Below are 20,353 nucleotides of genomic sequence, written 5' to 3' on the forward strand. Positions count from 1 at the left end.
CGGCCTTTCCTCTCGCTGCCCGAGCCTCGCCCCCTCCGCTCGTGCCGCCGGAAGTGGGAGGTGTCGCGCGCGGGCCGGCGCTCGACCCCTCCCCCGTGGCTCGGCCGCCCCCTCCCCCCGCTCCGCCCGCTCAGGTGCGTCCCGTCCCTCCCCCCTTCCTCCCGGGGGCGCGGCGCGGGAGGTGTGTGCGGGGCGCGTGCGCGGGGGGGGGGTCGCGCTGCGGGGTGGAGGGGTGGAGGGGTGGGGGCGGGGGTCGTGTTGGGGGGCGTGGAGGGTGCTGCGAGGACGGGGGCGGGTATCCTGGCCTAGAAGTGGGACCGGGGCTGGAAGCGGCGTTGGGGGGGGGGCGATAAGGGGAAGGTGTGGAGGTGGCTTTGGCCGAAGCAAGCGGCCAGCGTAGCAGTCCCCTGTTGAGGGTGGCTAGGACCCCCGCCGCTGCTTCACCCCTTTGTCCCCTTTCCGTTCTCTTCTGAGGACCCGTCGCCCCTGGCGTCGCAACCTTGCTGGTGGCCGCCGGGGGATTGCGGGATTCCCTTGGGCACACACAAGGCCCTCCAGCCAAATGTACCTCCCCACCCCCGCCCCGGTTGGGCTCTGGCCACGGAATTGCAAGTACGACCCTTGCCCTGTCGTTCCGTTTACCCCGCACGATGACCCCGACCCTAGACATTGTTGGAGGTAGAATATTTGCACTTAAGAGTAATGGCGATTTGGGGTCTCTTCTTCCCAGGAGCTTTATATAATGAGAGAAACTGAGACACAGGCGGTGCTTGAAGTGTTGACACAGCCTGGTCTCCTTATCTGCTCTGTGCACTCTTCAGGGTTCAGGGGTATCACTGGGGTGCTGTCAAAATAAAAACAAGAATGTAAACCAAGGCTGTGTTCACCCCTCACCTCCCAAGGGTTGGTTCGTTGTTTTTGTTTTTGTTTTCCATCTTACCATAGAAGGTCATGAGTTTGCAGCAAAAAGGATGACTTTTTGGTGGAGGGGAAAAAAGGCATCTTCTGGGTTTCCTTACCAGTGTTACTATGTTTTTCTGCTTCTCATTTTCATGCTAACCAAGTTCTTTATGCACCACTGTGCTAATTCCTAAGAGTCTGTACTTTGCTCCAGCCATGGGTATCAGACTTTTCCCATTTGTGTGGAGGGAACGCATTGAGGGAGTGAAAAAATAATATTGGAGTTGCCGATATCGATTGCTGCTTCTTGCAATTACTTCCAAAAAAACTTTATTTAAGTTAATGGAGAATGCTTTAGATGGAGCGGCCATAAAGTGATTTAAAAACATAAAATATTGATGCTAGGCCTAAAACATCTTTTGTGATAGTAGACAAGATAGGTGTGTGTACCATTTGTAAGACTCTCACAAATTATGATCTATTTTAAATGACTGCATTTCTTAAAAATAAATAAAAACTTTGTATGAACTCCTAGATATTTATGTAAATAAAGTGACTCCTGAAGATTGATGTCCACTGGGACCTATTGCATGCTGTGACCCTTTTAATACCCTACTGCAGAATAGTGTTAAATATTTTCTCCTGGAGCCCAAGATTTTCCTTGTGTGTATTTCTTGGAGCAACTGTTGAGTGGGTATTCTGAGGGGGAAAGATACATTCATTTTAAACTTTTGAAACTTGTAGCCTGTAATTTGTTTCTGAATGTGCAGAGCGCGATGGCAGCATCTGAGGTGGCTGGTGTTATGGCCAATGCCTCCAATCCTCCGGAATCCTCTTCTAGTTTATGTGCTTCCAAATCAGAAGAAAGTCTCCCAGATGGTCTAAGGTAATGTCTGCATTCTTGACAGGGAAGGTTCAATTGGGTAAAGGACTTTTGAGATGGACTTCTGTAGCTGGTCTTTCCTCTTGAGCTCTAATGACACTGCAGTAGATTAAACTTTCTAAAGGTAAGGGCTGCCTGATCTGTCTGTATTTTTGGTATCCAACAAAGTATTTTACACTCAGTAGGCATGCTAAATGTTTGTTGAATAAATAGGTTAGAATACATGCATTAATTCATAAAAAAATGTAAATATTTCCCCTCTCTGCCCTATATAAATTGTATGTATTCATTTAAACTTATGTTTATATATCATACTCATTTATAAAATACTTTGTTATGTAGATAGATACAGATATACACAGAGACACATTCACATATATATGTACTTATACAAATGCAGATATGTCTGTGTATCTGCCTATCTAGATATCTTGGTTAATATTGCCTAGTACTTCATATGCACATTTTGCCTCCCATCCATACTCTCAAGGGTAAGAATTGCAATTACCAGTCTTGCATCAGTGGTTAATACTTAGTTATGTGCCATGTTGAATTAAGTTGATTAAAGTACCTGGGACTTAACATAATAATATCATCCTAACAACTTTTTTTTTGGTGCTGGGGATGAAGTCAGGGCCTTGTTCATGTGGTGCAAGCACTCTACCAACTGAGCTATATCCCCAGCCCCTAACAACTTTGTACATATTAAACATTTAATCTTCATATTAGTCCTAGGTGGTAGGTGCTAATATTATTGCTTCCACTTATAGTTGAAGAAACTAAGACACAGAGAGGTTAGTAACTTGCCCAAGGTTATCAAGCCATGTTGGAGTCAGGGTTTAAACCAAGGTTTGTCTGACTCCAGATAACTTAAAAATTCGTTTCAAATAAGAGATGTGTTGCTAGGTGCAGTGGTACACATCTATAATCCCAGTGACATGAGATGCTGAGGATTGCAAGGTCCAGGCTAGCTTCAGCAACTTAATGAGACTCTGTCTCAAAATAAAAAATAAGCAAGGCATAGTGATGCATGCTTATAATTTCAGTGACTCAGGAGGCTGACGGAGGAGGATCTCAAGTTTGACCGCCAGCCTCAGCAATTTAGTAAGGCCCTAAGCAACTTAGCAAGATCCTGTCTCAAAATAATGAAAATAAGAAATAAAAAAAGGCTGGGAAGCCGTTTGTGGTGCACATGCCTGTAATCCCAGCGGCTCAGGAGACTGAGGTAGGAAGATCGAAAGTTAAAAGTGAGGCACTAAGCAACTCAGTGAGCCCTTGTCTCTAAAAAATAAAATACAAAATAGGACTGGGGATGTAGCTCAGTGGTCAAGTGTGTCTAAGTTCAATCTCCAGTACCAAAAAAAAAAAAAAAAAAAAGGCTGGAGATGTAGCTTTGTGGTAAAATGTGTTAAATTCCCAGTACCAAAAAAAAAAAAAAAAAGAGATGCTTGTTAGTGAATGGGTCATGAGGGAAAAATGTTACATAAACCTAATCATAAACTTGGATCTTTAAGTGTTTATTCATTTTGTATAAATAAAATCAACCACATACTACTATTAATAATAATAGCAGCTAAGGGTTATTAAGTGTTTACTATACGCTGGCCACTCTGTAATAAATACATATATATATATATATATATATATATATATATATCATGGAATTCTTATACTATTAGGTGGGTTATATTATTTCTTTTTTTTTTTTTTTTTATAATATTTATTTCTTAGTTCTCGGCGGACACAACATTTTTGTTGGTATGTGGTGCTGAGGATCGAACCCGGGCCGCACGCATGCCAGATGAGCGCGCTACTGCCTGAGCCACATTCCCAGCCCCAGCCACATTCCCAGCCCCATATTATTTCTATTTTATAAATAAAATAACTTGCCTAGAGTCAAACAGCTAGTAAGTGTTAAGAGTTAGGATTCAAACCTGGCATTCTATATACCAGATTTAAAATAAGTTCTTTTCTCTCTCACAGTTAACTGCCAGCAAGAAGGAATCAGCTTAAGCTGTTGATAAAGATGTCTATATCACAGATACTCTCTCAGTTTTATTTTGGACAAGTGGTATTGAGGAAAGGCAGACACATTGACTTGAAGCCTCAATCATTGCTAGTTTGGGATGCTTAAGGGGTCAGTTGACAGAACCATTTAAGAAAGGGGTGAAGGGAAGGGAAGAATTTTAACATAGAATTATATCTATGTGTGGAAGACTTATAGCTGTGAATGTTGGATGTCATTGTAAATATGTTTTAAAGATCGCCTTAAAAAGTAATACACAGCTGGGTGTGGTGGTGCATGCCTGTAATTCTAGCTTCTGGGAGGCTGAGACAAGAGAATCTCGAATTCAAAGTCAGCCTCAGCAAAAACAAGGCATTGAGCAACTCAGTGAGACCCTGTCTCTAAATAAAGTACAAAATAGGGCTGGGGATGCAGCTCAGTGGGCAAGTGCCCCTCAGTTGTTCAATCCCTGGTACAAAAAAAAAAGCAATACATAGACTGGGAATGTAACTCAGTGGAGAATGTGTATTTAGTACATACAAGGCTCTGGGTTCTATCCCTAGCCCTAGGGGAAAAAGCGTCTGTGATAAGTGACAAAATAACTATCCCAGTATTAAATATATGTATGCTTGTGGTTCAGGATAAGATTTCTATCAGCAATTTCAATTTTGGATTCAAAATTGAATCCTTAAACAATTGTTGTGTAAGGATTGTTCTTTAAACAAGTTGAGGTGATGCTATGCTTTGAAAAACTATTGAATTTAAGTAGTAGTTCTGGCCAAAGCTATTTATAATGAGTTTGAAGGGAACTTATTTTTTGTGGAATATGAGAGTGAGATACAAATAGTATTTCTAAGTTAATATTTTATTTATGAAAATGTTATGAGTAGCTAAATATTCCAATAAACATTAGGTTATTTTATCTATATCCCCAAAATTATTCATATGGGCCCTCAAAACACTTTTTTAGATCTTCAAGGTCATTTATGTTTAGACATTGGCTATAGACTGTCTCCAGAACCCAGGTTCTTACCTGTATATGGAATTTAAGTTATTGGATAGAAATGAAATTCTTTGTCATCTGATATGTAATCCTTTTTAAGACTGGATTGGGTGAAAAAAACCCCATCTTTTTTGTTTATTTTGTTTTTTGGTAATGCTGGAGATCAAACCCAGGGCTTCATGTCTGCTAGGCAAGTGCTTTACCACTGAGCAACATCCAGAACTTAGAAACTTTTTACCTTGTGTTTTTCATAGCCCCAAAGACCCAGCGCAGAAGCAGAAGAACTCACCTCCATCGAGTGTAAGTAGCCAAACGATAACCAAGGAGAATAACAGAAATGTCCATTTGGAACACCCAGAGCAGAATCCTGGTTCATCAGCGGGTGACACTTCAGCAGCGCATCAGGAGGTTTTAGGAGAAAACTTGATAGCCACAGCCCTGTGTCTTTCTGGCAGTGGGTCTCAGTCTGATTTGAAGGACTTGGCCAGCACAGCAGGAGAGGAGGGGGACACAAGCCTCCAGGAGAGCCTCCATCCAGTCACTCGGTCTCTTAAGGCAGGGTGCCATACAAAGCAGCTTGCCTCCGGGAATTGCTCTGAAGAGAAATCCCCACAAGCCTCCATCCCAAAGGAAGGTAGCAGGGACACAGGCTTGGATTTCCGACCTGTAGTGCCTCCAGCAAATGGGGTTGAAGGAGTCAGAGTGGATCAGGATGATGATCAGGATAGCTCTTCCCTGAAGCTTTCTCAGAACATTGCTGTACAGGTCAAGTATCAAGTTTCTACTACTAAAATGGAATTTGGGTTTTTTTTTTTGTTTTTTTTTGAGGGTAGGAGATAGTTCATATTTGGTGGAGAGCTATGCTGTCTTGTTTTTTATTTTTTTGTTTTTATTTTTTGTTTTTGCTACCACCCATCATACTGTTTTCATACAATGTCATGCAATGACTTCATTCTGCTGTTCTATAAATAAGAAAGCCAGTAGCCAGTGTTTAATTTTATGGTAAATAGGAGCTTTATGAGCTACATATAATCAATCACTGAGTGATTGATGAGTATAGGTCATTAGCATTCATATTTCCCATCTTTGTCCTTACAGGAGGAATCCTTGTTAATTCTCTGACCTACATCTTAAGAAGTACAGTGTATCCTGCTTTATAGTGACTAGTGTGCTTTGTTGTAGGAGGAAGTATGGGCACAGTAGATTCTCATCTCAGATTTGAGGCTTTCTCAGTCCAAATTTGGGTCTTATTCAGGTTATTTTGTGGGATAAATGATTGATGTAATGTGGATGTTGGTGTTCATTTGCCAGAACTACATTGCTTTTCACTGTGAAAGTGATAAGGGGACAGAGCAGAAAGTTTGCTTCTTAGTTGTTTGTGGCAGATTTCTAAGTGAAAGTACTGGAATAATTCTGCCTTTTTTTAAAGAGAATCTGAAAAATTCTGAATATATTATTTCTTTCTTTTTAGACTGATTTTAAGACAGCAGATTCAGAGGTGAACACAGATCAAGATATTGAAAAGAATCTGGTAAGTATTAAAAGTGTCATTTTACAATTGCTTTAAGGTAAGAATTTGGAACAGTGACAACAGCCTTATATGGATTTTTTTCCCCCTGTAATGCTAGGGATGAAACCCAGGGCTTTATTCATGCTAGGCAAATATTCTAACACTGAGCTATATCCCTAGCCCCAAGCATACTTACCTTTAAAGTGTACTCAACTACTAGTAAAAGATACTTTTCAGTACAAGTAAATTTGACTTTCAGTGTCAGATAGGAAAGAAATTTAGAAGTGCTAATATATTAAAGAATATATCCGGATAGATTTTCTGAGGAATTGCTGTTTTTTAAAATAAATGATGTCTATTTATAAATTCAACTTTGGATGATAGTGCATTATTCTTTAAACTTTTTGAGATTCATCTGAAACCCCTAAAAATTAAAATGGTCTAATAAGTTATCTATAAGAAAATATGGTCACCAATAAAGCAGATTCTCTGATGATCAAAAAAAAAGTGTCATTTTATATGACACCATTAAAGTATAAAAATCTAGAAACATTTTATCTCAGTTGAAAAAAGTGCAGGAATCTCCTTGTTCACTCCAAAGAGTGTAATAGCTCTACATATATTTAAAGTGTGTGTGTGTGTGTGTGTGTGTGTGTGTGTTTTTCAGTGCATCCTCCTCAAATCCAAATTCTTTCTTTCTTTTTCTTTTCTTTTCTTTTTTTTTTTCCCTTTCTTGGTACTAGGGATTTAACCCAGGTGTGCTTTACCACCAAGCCATACTAGCAGCTTTTTAAATTTTGAGACAAGGTCTTGCTGAGTTGCTTAGGGCCTCTCTCAGTTGCTGAGGCTGATTTTGAACTTGCAGTACTCCCCCTCAGCCTCCTTAGTTGCTGGGGATTACACAGGTGTAATGCCCAGCTTAGTCTAAATCTTTCCAGGTGAAATGTTCCTACTTTGTTTTGTTTTGTTGTTGCTGGGTTTGTTTGTTTGTTTTAGCATTCTTCTTTTTATGATATTTTTTCCAGTCTTTAATCTTTGTATTCTGGTTACTTTCATTTAGATATGTTCCATTTTATCAGTCTTTCTTTTAAAATCTGATGGACACAGTACAGTACCTTTATTTTTATGTAAAAAAATGAATCAAATGAAATAGTTCAGATTATAGCATAATTAGTCCACAGTAGAATGAGTCTCAGTCTCTTATTCTAGACACTGTTTCTTAAGCTTACATTGACTAATTTTGGTAATCTTGTCACATTATTGAGCTTCCCGTCAAACTCTTGTCAAGTTTTTTTTTTTTTTTTTAATGTACTATTTACATGTATCTTTTCCATTTTATTCCTTGGTAATTAGTTTTTAAATCTTAGAGGACTTTACTTTTACAAATCCCTGGGGTCTTGCTATATTTGCCAGGCTGGTCTCCCAGGCTCAAACGATCCTCCTGCCTCAATCTCCTAACAATCTGGGAAAGATACCCTAGGATCAGGAAGAAGAGGTCTTGAGGGTAAGATGTGTTTCTTGAAAGAACAGCAATATAGAAAGGAAAAGTGTTTGGTGCAAACTAATGCTTTTTTCCTGTGTTATTCTAAAGATGTATCATAGAGAACTGGAAACAGTGGAATATGCCTGTAATCTCAAGAGTCTTGGGAGACTAAGGCAGGAGGATCACAAGTTCAAGGCCAACCTTGGCATTTAGTGAGGGCCTAAGCAACTTAGTGACACCCTGTCTCAAAATGTCTGGTGATGGGCCGGGATTATGGCTCAGTGGTAGAGCACTTGCCTAGCATGTGTGAGGCACTGGGTTTGATTCTTAGCACTGTATATAAATAAATATAAAGTCCATTGACAATTAAAAAAAATTAGGAAAAAAAAAAAAGAAAAATGTCGGATGGTGCAGCTCAGTGGGAAAGCACCTGTGAGTTCAATCCCCAGTACCAAAAAAAAAAAGAAAAAAAAATGTATTATAAAAAGATGTATTATGAGTGAAGAAGGAGGTAAAGGAAATGAGCTATGGTTAAAAAAGAAACGAATCCTTTAATCTTCTGGTTCACTTATTGGTTCTAAAACTTTGTTAACAAAGTTAACAATGTTTATGTCCTCTTTTAGAATCTTTTGAAAACTTTTAATTGTCATCAAAGTAAAATGCACATATACACCCCAGTTTCAGAGAGTTCAAAGATCCCCCGGGGTTATCCACAGACCTTACATTCATAATCTCTGCAAAGATGTGATGTTGAGGAATCAGTTCTTTGGAGTGATGTGGTCACATTTTGGTACATGGACTGAGGACTGGTTTATCCCAAAGTTAACCATCTTGAGAGCCTGTTTTTTTTGTGTGTGTGTGTTTTTTTTAATATTTATTTTTTAGGTGTAGATGGACACAACACAATGCCTTTATTTTTATGTGGTGCTGAAGATCGAATCCAGGTCCCGCTCGTGCTAGGCGAGCGCTCTACCACTGAGCCACAATCCCAGCCCGAGAGCCTGTTTTTTATGATGATAATACAATATAGGTTTTCTAATATTCACTTTCAGGAACTTTATTTTCTTGAAAAATAATCATCCTTTAGAGAACAAATTCAGCTTAATACTCTTGGTTTAATTTTTACAAGAACTACCTTATACCAAATTTGTTTTAAATTGACTCTTTTAAGTTTTAATGTTCATTTGAGAGGTGACCATTGCTTTCCTTAATTTGCTGATGAGAGGGAGGCAGAGCCATATTGTGGTCCTCACAATCATCACTTCTAATCCCTAGTTTATGTGAGCTTTCTGAGTCGATCATTCTGAATATGAGGTTTCCCAGACTTCTTTAGTGGATGTGTCAGTTGTCAGTGCTAATGATTGGTAAGCTTCCTATTCTTTGAGTAGGTGATCTGTTCTTTGTTCTGGCGTATTACTTTTTCTCTCTCCTAATGGAGGATAAAATATCTCCTTTCTCTTATCCCTAGTAACAGTGGTGGGCAAACATTTTCTTTTTTTTTTTTTTAAAGAAAGAGTGAGAGAGAGTGAGAGAGAGACATTTTTAATATTTATTTTTTAGTTTTCGGCAGACACAACATCTTTGTTTGTATGTGGTGCTGAGGATCGAACCCGAGCCGCACACATGCCAGGCGAGCGTGCTACCGCATGAGCCACATCCCCAGCCCAAACATTTTCTTTAAAGGACCAGATAGGTTCTGTGGATTGTGTGGCATTTATTGTAATCTTTCCACTTTGCTGTTATAGTTTGAAAGCAGTCTTTAAACCAATGGGCATGGCTTTGTTCTAATAAAATTTACTTATAAAAACATGTGATGAGGGGCTGGGGATATAGTTCAGTTGGTAGACTGCTTGCCTTGTATTGGGTTCAATCCCGAGCACCACAAAAACCAAAAAGCATAAAACATGCGATGACTGGATTTGTCCCACATGCCATAGATTGCCAACCCCTGCTTTGTAGCAGTGTTGTATAACAGAAATTTCTGTAGTGGTAGAAATGTTCTGTTAACCTAGTTGTTTGGTGTAGTAGCCACTAATCATATTTGGCTTTTGAGTATTTGAGGTGTGCCTAGGTAATTGAGGGTCTGTTTGTTTCTATTTTATTATTTTGATTAATTTTACCTATCCACATCTGGCTAGTAGCTACTATATTGACATCATAGCTTTAGAACTCTGTATAATGTCTTGGTTAGGCATTTAGTGATTGTTTCATACGTTTAAATTGGAAAATAAACTTGTTTTTTCCAATAGGACAAAATGATGACAGAGAGAACCCTATTGAAAGAACGTTACCAGGAAGTCCTGGACAAGCAGAGGCAGGTGGAGAATCAACTCCAAGTGCAATTAAAGCAACTTCAGCAGAGGAGAGAAGAAGAAATGAAGAATCACCAGGTAGTTTACTTATTAAAATTTTTGAACTGGAGATATAACTCAGTGGGAGAGTATTTGTCTTGCATTTGCCAAAAAGAGAACTGAGGTTGTGGCTTAGGTGTAGAGCGCTTGCGTGGCATGTGCGAGGCCCTGGGTTCGATCCTCAGCACCACATAAAAATAAATAAATAAAGGTTTTGTGTTCAGCTACAACTAAAAAATAAATATTAAAAAGAAAAAAATCAGGGCTGGGGCTGTAGCTCAGTGGTAGAGTGCTTGCCTGGCATGCATGAGGCACTGGGTTCGATCCTCAGCACCACATAAAAATAAATAAGTAAAATAAAGGCATTCTGTCCATCTACAACCACAAAAAAAAAAAAAAGAAAAAGAAAAAAAATCAAAGAGTAAAGCAACAGTTCTGATCAGACTTTTTTTTTAATATTTATTTTTCAGTTTTAGGTGGGCACAATATTTTTATTTTTATGTGGTGCTGAGGATTGAACCCAATGCCTCATGCATGCTAGGTGAGCACTCTTATCACTGAGCCACAACCTCAGCCCCTGATCAGACTTTTAAGTTTGTTTCTTAGTAGAAAAAGAAAAGCGATATTTACTTTTTAATGGTTGTCATAGAAGTTTAAGAATAAAAACAATCCTGTTATCCAGGGGATAAATCTGATTTTAGTTCAGAGAGGAAAAGATTATTTATTTAATATATTTTGTTGACAGCTTATGTTATTTGGAAAAATACATTCATAAATAGATTAAAAATCTATATATAAAAACTGGAAAAAAGTTGAACGTAGAAGAAAATTTAGGGGAGTATTTATAAAACCTCAAATTTTAAGAGGTCACTTTAAGCAAGGCATAAAACCCAGAAGCCATAATTAATTAATTAATTAATTTAATTACATATAATTAAAAATACCAAGTGATGTAAAAATTAGTTGAAAGATTGTTAAACTGAGTGGAACTATTTTTAGCAAAAAAAAATGAATATATACATACATATATGTGTATGTATATATATATATGTACATACCTGTGTGTGTATATATGTGTGTATGTGTGTGTGTGTATATGTATTTAACACATCTGACCAGATATAATTTCTGACATTCTGAAGATAGCTCACATTCATGGTGAAAGTCAATCTGGAGAAAAAATCAGGAAAGGTTATTATGTTATTTTCCTATTGCTCATGTAACAAATCATTATGAGTTTAGCAGCTTAAAGTCTACATTAAGCTGGGTATGATGGCTTACACCTGTAATCCCAGCGGCTCTGAAGGATGAGGCAGGAGAATCTCGAGTTCAAAGCCATCCTCAGCAAAAGTGAGGCACTAAGCAACTCAGTGAGAACCTGACTCTAAAGTTCAAAATATAGCTGGGGATGTGGCTCAGTGATTGAGTGCCCCCGAGTTCACTCCTTGGTACCCAAAGGGGAAAAAAATGTCTACATGGAGTGTCACTGGGCTAAAGTCAAAGTACTAGTAGGACTGTGTTCCTTTCTGAGAGTTCTAGGGCCAACTCTTCCTTGTCTGTAGCTTGTAAAGCCTGCCTTCATTCTTTGACTTAAGGGCCCCTTCATCTTGAAAGCAACAACAGTGTCTCTTTGATCTTTATCTCCTGTGCTCTGACCACAACTGGTAATTGTTCTCTACTTTGAAGGATTTAGGTGATTATATTAGGCCCACCCAGATAGTCCAGGTTAATCTCCCTATTTTAAGGTCCTTACCATAGTTACATCTTCAAAGTCTCTTTTGCTATGGAAGGTAACATAATAAATAGGTTTTAGGGATTAGAACATGGATATCTTGGGGGAGGGTATTATTTTGCCTACTATAGTTATAAATAGTAATTCATAGAAGAGGAAAAGCAAAATGATTGTAAATAATTGGAAAGAAGCTCAGACTCACAGGTACTCATTCATTCAGAAAATATTTTTAGAGTGTTTGATGTAAGTTTTGGACATTTAGTAATGAACAAAACATTAATCAAATAAGCATTCACTGAATGCTTATTTTAGTTGAAATCAAACAGTAAAAACAATAAAGAATGCCAGGCACGAAGCACATGCCTGTAATCCCAGTGGCTCAGGAGGCTGAGGCAGGAGGATTGTGAGTTCAAAGCCACAAAAAAGTGAGGCTCTAAGCAACTCAGTGAGACCCTCTCTCTAAATAAAATACAGAATAGGGCCGGGGATTTGGCTCAATGGCCAGGTGCTCCTGAGTTCAATCCCTGGTATAAAACAAAGAATGAAAGTTAGGGAAGTTAATATTATTGGATACTATTCTTTACTCTCCCAAGTGATGGGCTAAAATGAAATAAGTTGTCAAGCATGAGGTAAAGTGAACTCTTGTAGACATGATTAGTAAGAGTGTGAATTATGATGACCTCATTAGTTATTAGGAATTGTCAGTTAAAATTTAAAATATGCTTCTACTTTGACCAGTCTCATTATTGGGAGTCCATTCTACAGGCACAAATTTATGTATGAAAGTATAGACATACAGAATGTTTATTGCAGTTTAAGCAAGGCACAAAACCCAGAATTTAATTATCTATAATTAAAAATACCAGCTGGGTGCAGTGGCGCATGCCTGTAATCCCAGCAGCCTGTGAGGCTGAGACTAGAGGATCATGAGTTCAAAGCCAGCCTCAACAACAGTGAGTCCCTGTCTCTAAATAAAAATGCAAAATAAGGCTGGGGAAGTGGATTAGTGGTTGAGTGCCTTTGAGTTCAATCCCTAGTACAAAACAATATAATAACCTGCTGAGAGAGAGAAAATATTTTTAGCACATCTCAAAAAAAATTTTTTTAAAACACCTTTTTTTATACCTTTATTTTATTTTTATGTGGTACTAAGGATCGAACCCAGTGTCTCACGCATGCTAGGTGAGTACTTTACCACTGAGCCAAAACCCTAGACCCTCATAAAAAAAATTAATGTTTATGACATTCTGAAGATTTCTACAAATTCATGGTAAAAGTAAAAAAAAAAAAAATCTAGAGAAAAATCAGGAAAGATTTTTTTGTGTGATAAGAAGTAAAATTACAAAAAAGTTGGAATAAACCCAAAGGTCTTTTAACAGTTCATCAGGATAAATTGGATATGTCTGTGTGATGTCCTATTATGCAGCTAGGTACTTTTGAATTATATCTGTAGTTATTGATGTATGTTGTCTAAGTGGAAAAAAGCACAATGTAAAATAATGAATATAAAATAACTTCATTAAAAGAAGAAAAACGGGATGGAGGATATAATTCAGTGGTAGATTGTGTGCTTTGCATGATCAAGACTCTAGGTTTGATCCCCAGGAATGCTTAAAAAAAAAAAAGCCAAAGAATACATATATAAGTTACATGTGTATTTCTTTGAGAATTGAGAAAATGTGCAGTCATAATAAGAACAGTTAACACATTGATTGCCCTTATGGGTGGAAGTGGTATGAACTTGGGGGTAATTTAACTTCAATACTTTTTTATTGTTTGACTTCTTATTTGCTTCTGTTAAATAATAAAAAAGTCAAATAAACAGAAAACCCATACATATAACAAGTGGAACATGAGTAGAACTGTAACAAAACAAAACAAGACCAATTTGTTGGATGCAACAAACTCCCTCCTACAGCAAGAATGCCTTTCCCAGCAGTCTTGAGGGGTGTTCATTTGACATTTGAGCACCAAAAATGGAGAACTTATTGCTTCACAAGGCAGTGTGTTTCATTTTTGAACGGTGTGATTATTATACATTTTTTTCCTGTTGAGTTGAAGTCTGTGTTCCTGTAACTTTCTCCCTGCAGTCTGAATTCTGACTTTTGGAGTTGCTCAACAACCAGATTTCTTTCAATTCAATTTGAATCCACTAAAATGAATATGTATATGTGATTGTTGAACACAACCTTCAGATCAAAAGAACTAATTTATTTCCTTCTTTATTTGTGTGTGACTGTAATTTTGTGGGATTTAGGAGATATTAAAGGCTATACAGGATGTGACAATAAAGCGAGAAGAAACAAAAAAGAAGATAGAGAAAGAAAAGAAGGAGTTTTTGCAGAAGGAGCAGGATCTGAAAGCTGAAATTGAGAAGCTGTGTGAGAAGGGCAGAAGGTAATTAATGTGCGTATGTGTACATGTGTGCATATGGGGCCACTTTCATTTGTGTTGTAGTTTCTTTCAGTCTGGTTTTTATTTGAAAAATAAGCACACAAATAAAATTCTCCAATGATTTAGCATTCTCAGTATTCCGTTAGACTTAATAGAAAAGAGGTACCAGTATTTTTTAATAACATTAAAAATTCATAAAGTTAAGGACTAGGGTATAGCCCAGTGGTAGAGCACCTATGTACAGAGCCCTTGGTTAAATCTCTAGCACCAGAAAGAAATTATAGCAGTTAATTATTGAGTTCTGTATATGATCAAAATCTTGATGTGTGAGCCAGGCATAGTGGTGCAGGTCTGTAATACCAGCTACTTGGGAGGCTGAGGCAGGAGAATCACACATTTGGGACTGGCTTACTTACCCCAAGGCCAACACAGGCTTCATAAATGAAGGTTCAGCTGTGTGAGAAATCCAAGGGAGTTTTGAATTAAAGAGACAGGCTCTAATTACCTTTAAACCAGCTCCAGGGCGGCTTCTCCTAGCTCCAGCCTCAAGCTACCTATTATGGTAGCGAGGTTTTCTGAAGAGGCGAGAGAGAACATGCCAGGGAGTGGACTTTTATTGGGGAACAAAAAATTCTGGGGAAAATCCCTTCCAATGAAGATTAAGGGGGTCAGTGTCCCAAGGTCTGGTGCGATGATTGGGTCTTCAGGGTAGTGGCCAGACACACCTCCACACAGACAAGCCCTTGGATCTGAGAAGGGTGGGGAAAGCTCTGGACACAAAGATGTGTCTAAGCGCCTCTCGCCCAGCCAGGGAGGTAACTCAAATCACATCACGTGCGAGGATGGCCTCTCACAGGCTTAGGCAACCTAGCAAGACCCAGTTAAAGGTGTTATAAACTAAATTGGTTCTTATTATTTTTGATGAGAAGTGACAATTAATGTTGTTTTTTATGTATTATGTTACTATTTACTCCCCAAGATTTTCTCATTTTCTTTAGTTTTTAGCTATTTGACTTTCGAGTGTGGTTCTCTTCATATTTTTTATGTTGAGAATTTTCTGAGTTTCTTAATCTATAAAGTTGTGTCTCTTACCAAAATTGATAAATTTTTGTGGCATAATTTTCAGTTATTTTCTCTGCCCCATTTTGTCTTTTTCTCCTGGACTCCATGTCCACATGTGTAAGACTTTGATATTGTCCTACAGCTCAACAAGTCTCTTCTTGTTGTTTCTTTCCAGTCTTTTAGTACCAGGGATTGAACCCAAGGGCAGTTAGCCACTGAGCCACATCCCCACTCCTTTTTTATTTTTTATTTTAAGACAAGATCTTGCTAAGTTGCTGAGGCTGGCTTCGAATCTGTGGTCCTCCTGCCTCAGCCTCCCAAGTTGCTGGGATTATAGGCATGTGCCACCATGTCCAGCTCTTTCCAATCTTTTTAATTTTCTTTCTTATATTGTATAATTTCTATTGTATTTTTAATTTACTTGCTTTTCCTTATATCATTTTCATTCTTATGATTAAGCCCATGCAGTGAATTTGAATTTCATATTTCCAGTGTTGTTATTTCTCAGTTCTGTCATTTCAGTTTAGTTCTTTTTTTAAATGTGTTTATTTGTTTAATTTTATGTGATTCTGAGGATCGAACCTGGTGCCTCACATGTGCCAAGCAACTGCTCTACTACAGAGCCACAACCCTAACTCTATTTTTTTTTGTAGTTTCTCTGCCAAAAATTATTATTTGTTTATTCCCTTGTGAGCATATTTTCTTTTGTCCCTTCATGTAGTTAAAATGGAGGCTTTAGAATATTTTTCTGCTAATTCCAGCATCTTGGTCATCTTGAAATTCCTATCCATTGATTGCCTTTTTTCTTAAACTGGAGTCAGCAATCAAAAGTATTATCTGAAGGCTGGGAATGTAGCTCAGAGGTGAAGTACTTGCCTAGTATGCACAAGGTCCTGGGTTTCATCCCCAGCAAAAGCAAAACATAAAAACCCCATTTTTTCTGCCCAGGTATGGTGCACACACCTATAGTCCCAGCACCCAGAAGGCTGAAGCTGGAGGATCACTTGAGCCTGGGAGAACAGCCTGGGCAACATAGCAAGACTACTCTATCTTCATTAAAAAAAAAAAGAGAGAGAGAGAAATGTCATCCTAAGAAAACAGACACAGAATATATGTGATTTTTATTCACATAGAATTCTAGAGAAGATATAATTATAGTAAGGAAATGTATTTCCCTGGGTGTCAGCAGTTTAGGGTGAAAGGAAGGAATTGACTGCTTTCTAGTAAATATTTTAGGCTTTTCAGATCAGTCTTTGCCCATTAAACAACAACAGCAACAAAATCCTTTGTCTTCTGATTGAGTTATGAGAGATCTTTATATATTTTCTGTATGAATTCTTTTATCAGGTATGCGTTTTATAAATATTTTCTACTAGTTTGTAGCTTGCTTTTGCATTTTGTAATAGTGTCTCTTGAAGAACAAAAGATACAATTTTGATGAAGTCCAGTGTACTGCATTTTTTCTTTTGTGGTTCAAGCATTTTGCATCTTCCTAACCCAAAGTCACCTTCTTTGAGAAAGTTTATAGTTTTAACCTTTACATTTAGGTCTACAATCCATTTGAGTTTATTTTTTAGTATGGTACACCTAGGGCTAGAGTATCATATGGATGTATATTTGTTCCAACACCCTATGTTCAAAAGACTATGCTTTCCCCATTCAATTACCTTGATACTTTTGTGGAAAATAAATTGACCACTGTTGAGGAAATACACTAAATTTTTTTTTGGGGGGCGGGTACCGGCAAGTGAACTCAAGGGCACTCGACCACTGAGCTACATCCCGGCCTTATTTTGTATTTTATTTAGAGACAGTGTCTCACTGAGTTACTTAGTGCCTTGCTTTTGCTGAGGCTGGCTTTGAACTCACAATCCTCCTTTCTCAGCCTCCCGAGCTGCTAGGATTACAGACATGTGCCACAGTGCCCAGTTGTAAATACAGTTTAGAGTTAGCTGCTCGGGAGATGAGGCAGGAGGGTTACAAGTTTGAGGCCAGCCTGGGCAACTATCAAGACCTCTTTTCAAACAAAAAAGGAATAAAAAGCTGGGAATATAGCTTGACTAGCATATGTGAGTTCATTTCCCAGTAACACACACGCACACATGCACAAACACAAGAAGAAGAAGAAAGAAAATCTTCCCCCAAACCAGAAAACCACTCTGAAAAGATGATAGAGAAAGAAAACAGTTATAATTGAATAGCTGTTAAATCTGAATGTGGGGCTGGGGATATAGCTCAGTAGAGTGTTTGCCTTGCATGCACAAGGTGCTGGATTCAATCCCCAGTACCACAAAAAAAAAAAAAAAAGAAAGAAAGAAAAAAGATGAAGAAGAAAAGAAAAATCTGAATGTGATATACATCACAAGTAAACCTCTGACAGATGGCAAAGACCAGGATCTTACCCCCTTATATAACCAAGGACAAACAATGTATTACAATGCTTTCAAGATAAGAAGTAAGGCTGGGCACAGTGGCTCACGCCTGTAATCCCAGCAGCTCTGGAGGTTGGGACACTTAGACAGGAGGATCACCAGTTCAAAGCCAGCCACAGCAAAATTGAGCCGCTAAGCAACTCAGTGATATTTAGTATCTAAATAAAATACAAAATAGGACTGGGTATGTGGCTCAGTGGTCAGTGCCCCTGAGTTCAATCCCCAGAACCAAAATAATAAATAAGTAAGTAAGTAAATAAACAAACAGTAGTCCTTAAGTAAGAGGACTTGACAACACTTTTTGTCAAGAATGCTTCACCCAATTTATGGTAATTGGGGAGATGCCTTGTGTAGTTTTACTTGGAGAAACAGATTGCTTTATCATAGGAGATAATTTTGTAAATTGGAGTAAGGTGCCCTCCTTCTTTCCCTTGGGATCTGGGAGACAGGGGCTGTTTCTTTGGATGTGTGCAATTTAAAGGGATGGCTTCTAGGTACTTGAAACATTCCTGATTTGTGTGACTATTTTTAGAGTTTATAATATACATACAACAGGCAGAAAATTTGAAAGAAAAGGTTGCGGGGTCCGGTGGGGGAGATTAGTTAGGGGAGAATTTCTTCCATAATTTTCAAAAGGCATAATTAAAGCCCTTATTTTTCTTTTATATTTGCCCTTACACATACAAGTGTGGCTCTATTTCTGTATTTTATTCTGTTATGTTGGTATATTTCTTTCCTCCTTTGCCTTGTGACTTTTTACATCTTAAAATCAAATGCATCCTCCAACTCTGTTCCTTTATTTTTTTTTTTGGTACTGGGGATTGAACCCAGGGTTACTTTACCACTGAGCTATATTCCTACCCCTTTTAAAAATTTTTATTTTGAGACAGAGTCTTACTAAATTGCTGAGGCTGGCCTTGAACTTGAAATTCTTCTGTCTCAGCCTCCAAGTAGCTGGGATTACAAGTATGTATTATGAATGCCTGACTTTTTTTTTTCCAAAATTTTTTGAATATTCAAGATACTTTTTATTACTTTAAAATCATATTATCAGGGCTGGGGATGTGGCTTAAGTGGTAGCGCGCTCGAATGGCATGCATGCAGCCTGGGTTCGATCCTCAGCACCACATACAAACAAAGATGTTGTGTCTGCCAAAAACTAAAAAACAAATATTTAAAAAAATTCTGTCTCTCTTTAAAAAAAATCATATTATCAATTTCTACAAAAAACAGTGTGCTTGATATTTGTTTGGATCTGTATTAAATCTTCAGATCATTTTGGGAAACTGACGTACAACAATATTGAGTCTTCTATTTAGTCATATAGAAGATTACTTTTTTTTTCCTTCTTTAGTTTCTCATGGCAATGTTTTGTAGATTTGAGAATCAGAAAGATAGTCCTTACTCTCTGTACTGTTCCCTCAAAATTGTAGTCATTTTGGATTCTCTTGATCTCTGCCTTTGTCTCCTTAATTCAGCAACAGTGCCAGCTCTGTATTCACCCTTCAGATGCTACAGTCTGGCAACTCCCACTAGGCAGTTAGCTAGGGCATTATAGGTCTGTCTTCATTTGTGTTCTTTTTCTCAGTGGTCAGTTCTATGCTACCTATTGTCCAGCATTTGTAGACACTGTTTCACATTTTTTTTCCCAGTTTTTCAGTTGTTTATAGCCAGAGAATGAATCTGGTCCCTAGTATTCCATCATGGATTGAAGTAGCATTCTAAATCCTATCATAAACAGATTAAACTCAAAAAACAATATTTGCAGGATATACATGCCAGTATGTGTAGTAAATATTAGGAAAAAAGGAGCTAGAAATGAAGCTAATGAGCTAGGTGACATAGGAGGTGATCAGTGTTGATTCCTTCCTTATGAAGAACTGGAATGGTGTTTTGAAAGGGAATTGTGGTCAGAGAAAGTCAGAACCAGGTTTGGGATTTAGAAAATGGACCATATGGGTTAATGAGGCTGAAGATATGGCTCTGCTGGTAGATGATTGGCAAGGAATAAAGTTTAGGAAAAGGAAGAGCTCCAAGTTCCTAGTATCATATTGATCATGAAATTGAATATTGAAGTCACAAAAGGTGTTGTGAGCTAGGCATGGTGGCCTGTAGTTTCAGCTACTGGGAGGCTGAGGCAGGAGTATCTCTTAATCCTAGTAGTTTGAGGCCAGTCTGGGCAATTTAGTGAGACCCTGTCTCAAAATTAAGAATAAATAAATAAAAGGCTCCATGGTAGAGTACATATGAGTTCAATCTCCAGTTCTGCAAATAACAACAATAATCACAAAACTATGTATTAACATAAATAGCATATTTTTCATGAAAAATAATTATTTTCCAAATTTAAAAAATCACTTCAGTTAGAAGATTAACATCATTTAGGTTTTTATAAATCTCTATAATGGAGGAAGATGAATTTTTCTGGCTGTTTTTGCATTTGATTGATCATAAAATGTTGTTTTGGTTGAAATATTTTAACAAAAATCACAATACATGATTAAGTAGTTGGAAAAGCAGGGGACATTTAATAGTTTTTAAAAACAATGTATTTTGATACTACTCTAAAACTTGTCAAGCCATTTTTCTTTTTAGTTG

At 37.9% G+C, this 20,353-nt stretch overlaps 1 protein-coding gene across 3 annotated transcripts in view; it reads left to right on the top strand.

The window, feature by feature from the left end:
• Positions 1-4: 4 nt before the first annotated feature.
• Positions 5-20,353, top strand: part of Rnf214 (ring finger protein 214) — a 33,506-nt gene continuing 13,157 nt past the window's right edge. Inside the window, exons 1-6 of one of the 3 annotated variants that reach the window (XM_078047061.1) lie at positions 5-134; positions 1,671-1,786; positions 5,046-5,556; positions 6,263-6,322; positions 10,034-10,174; positions 14,125-14,264. In XM_078047061.1, the coding sequence (XP_077903187.1) occupies positions 1,677-1,786; positions 5,046-5,556; positions 6,263-6,322; positions 10,034-10,174; positions 14,125-14,264 (962 nt within the window). In that variant the 5' untranslated portion in view covers positions 5-134; positions 1,671-1,676. Of the gene's footprint in view, positions 182-1,670; positions 1,787-5,045; positions 5,557-6,262; positions 6,323-10,033; positions 10,175-14,124; positions 14,265-20,353 lie in introns of all 3 variants that reach the window. The other 2 variants (XM_078047063.1, XM_078047062.1) reach the window with 2 other exon arrangements.

Source organism: Ictidomys tridecemlineatus, chromosome 4, assembly GCF_052094955.1.
Source record: "Ictidomys tridecemlineatus isolate mIctTri1 chromosome 4, mIctTri1.hap1, whole genome shotgun sequence".
In the NCBI taxonomy this organism is placed as follows: Eukaryota; Metazoa; Chordata; class Mammalia; order Rodentia; family Sciuridae; genus Ictidomys; species Ictidomys tridecemlineatus.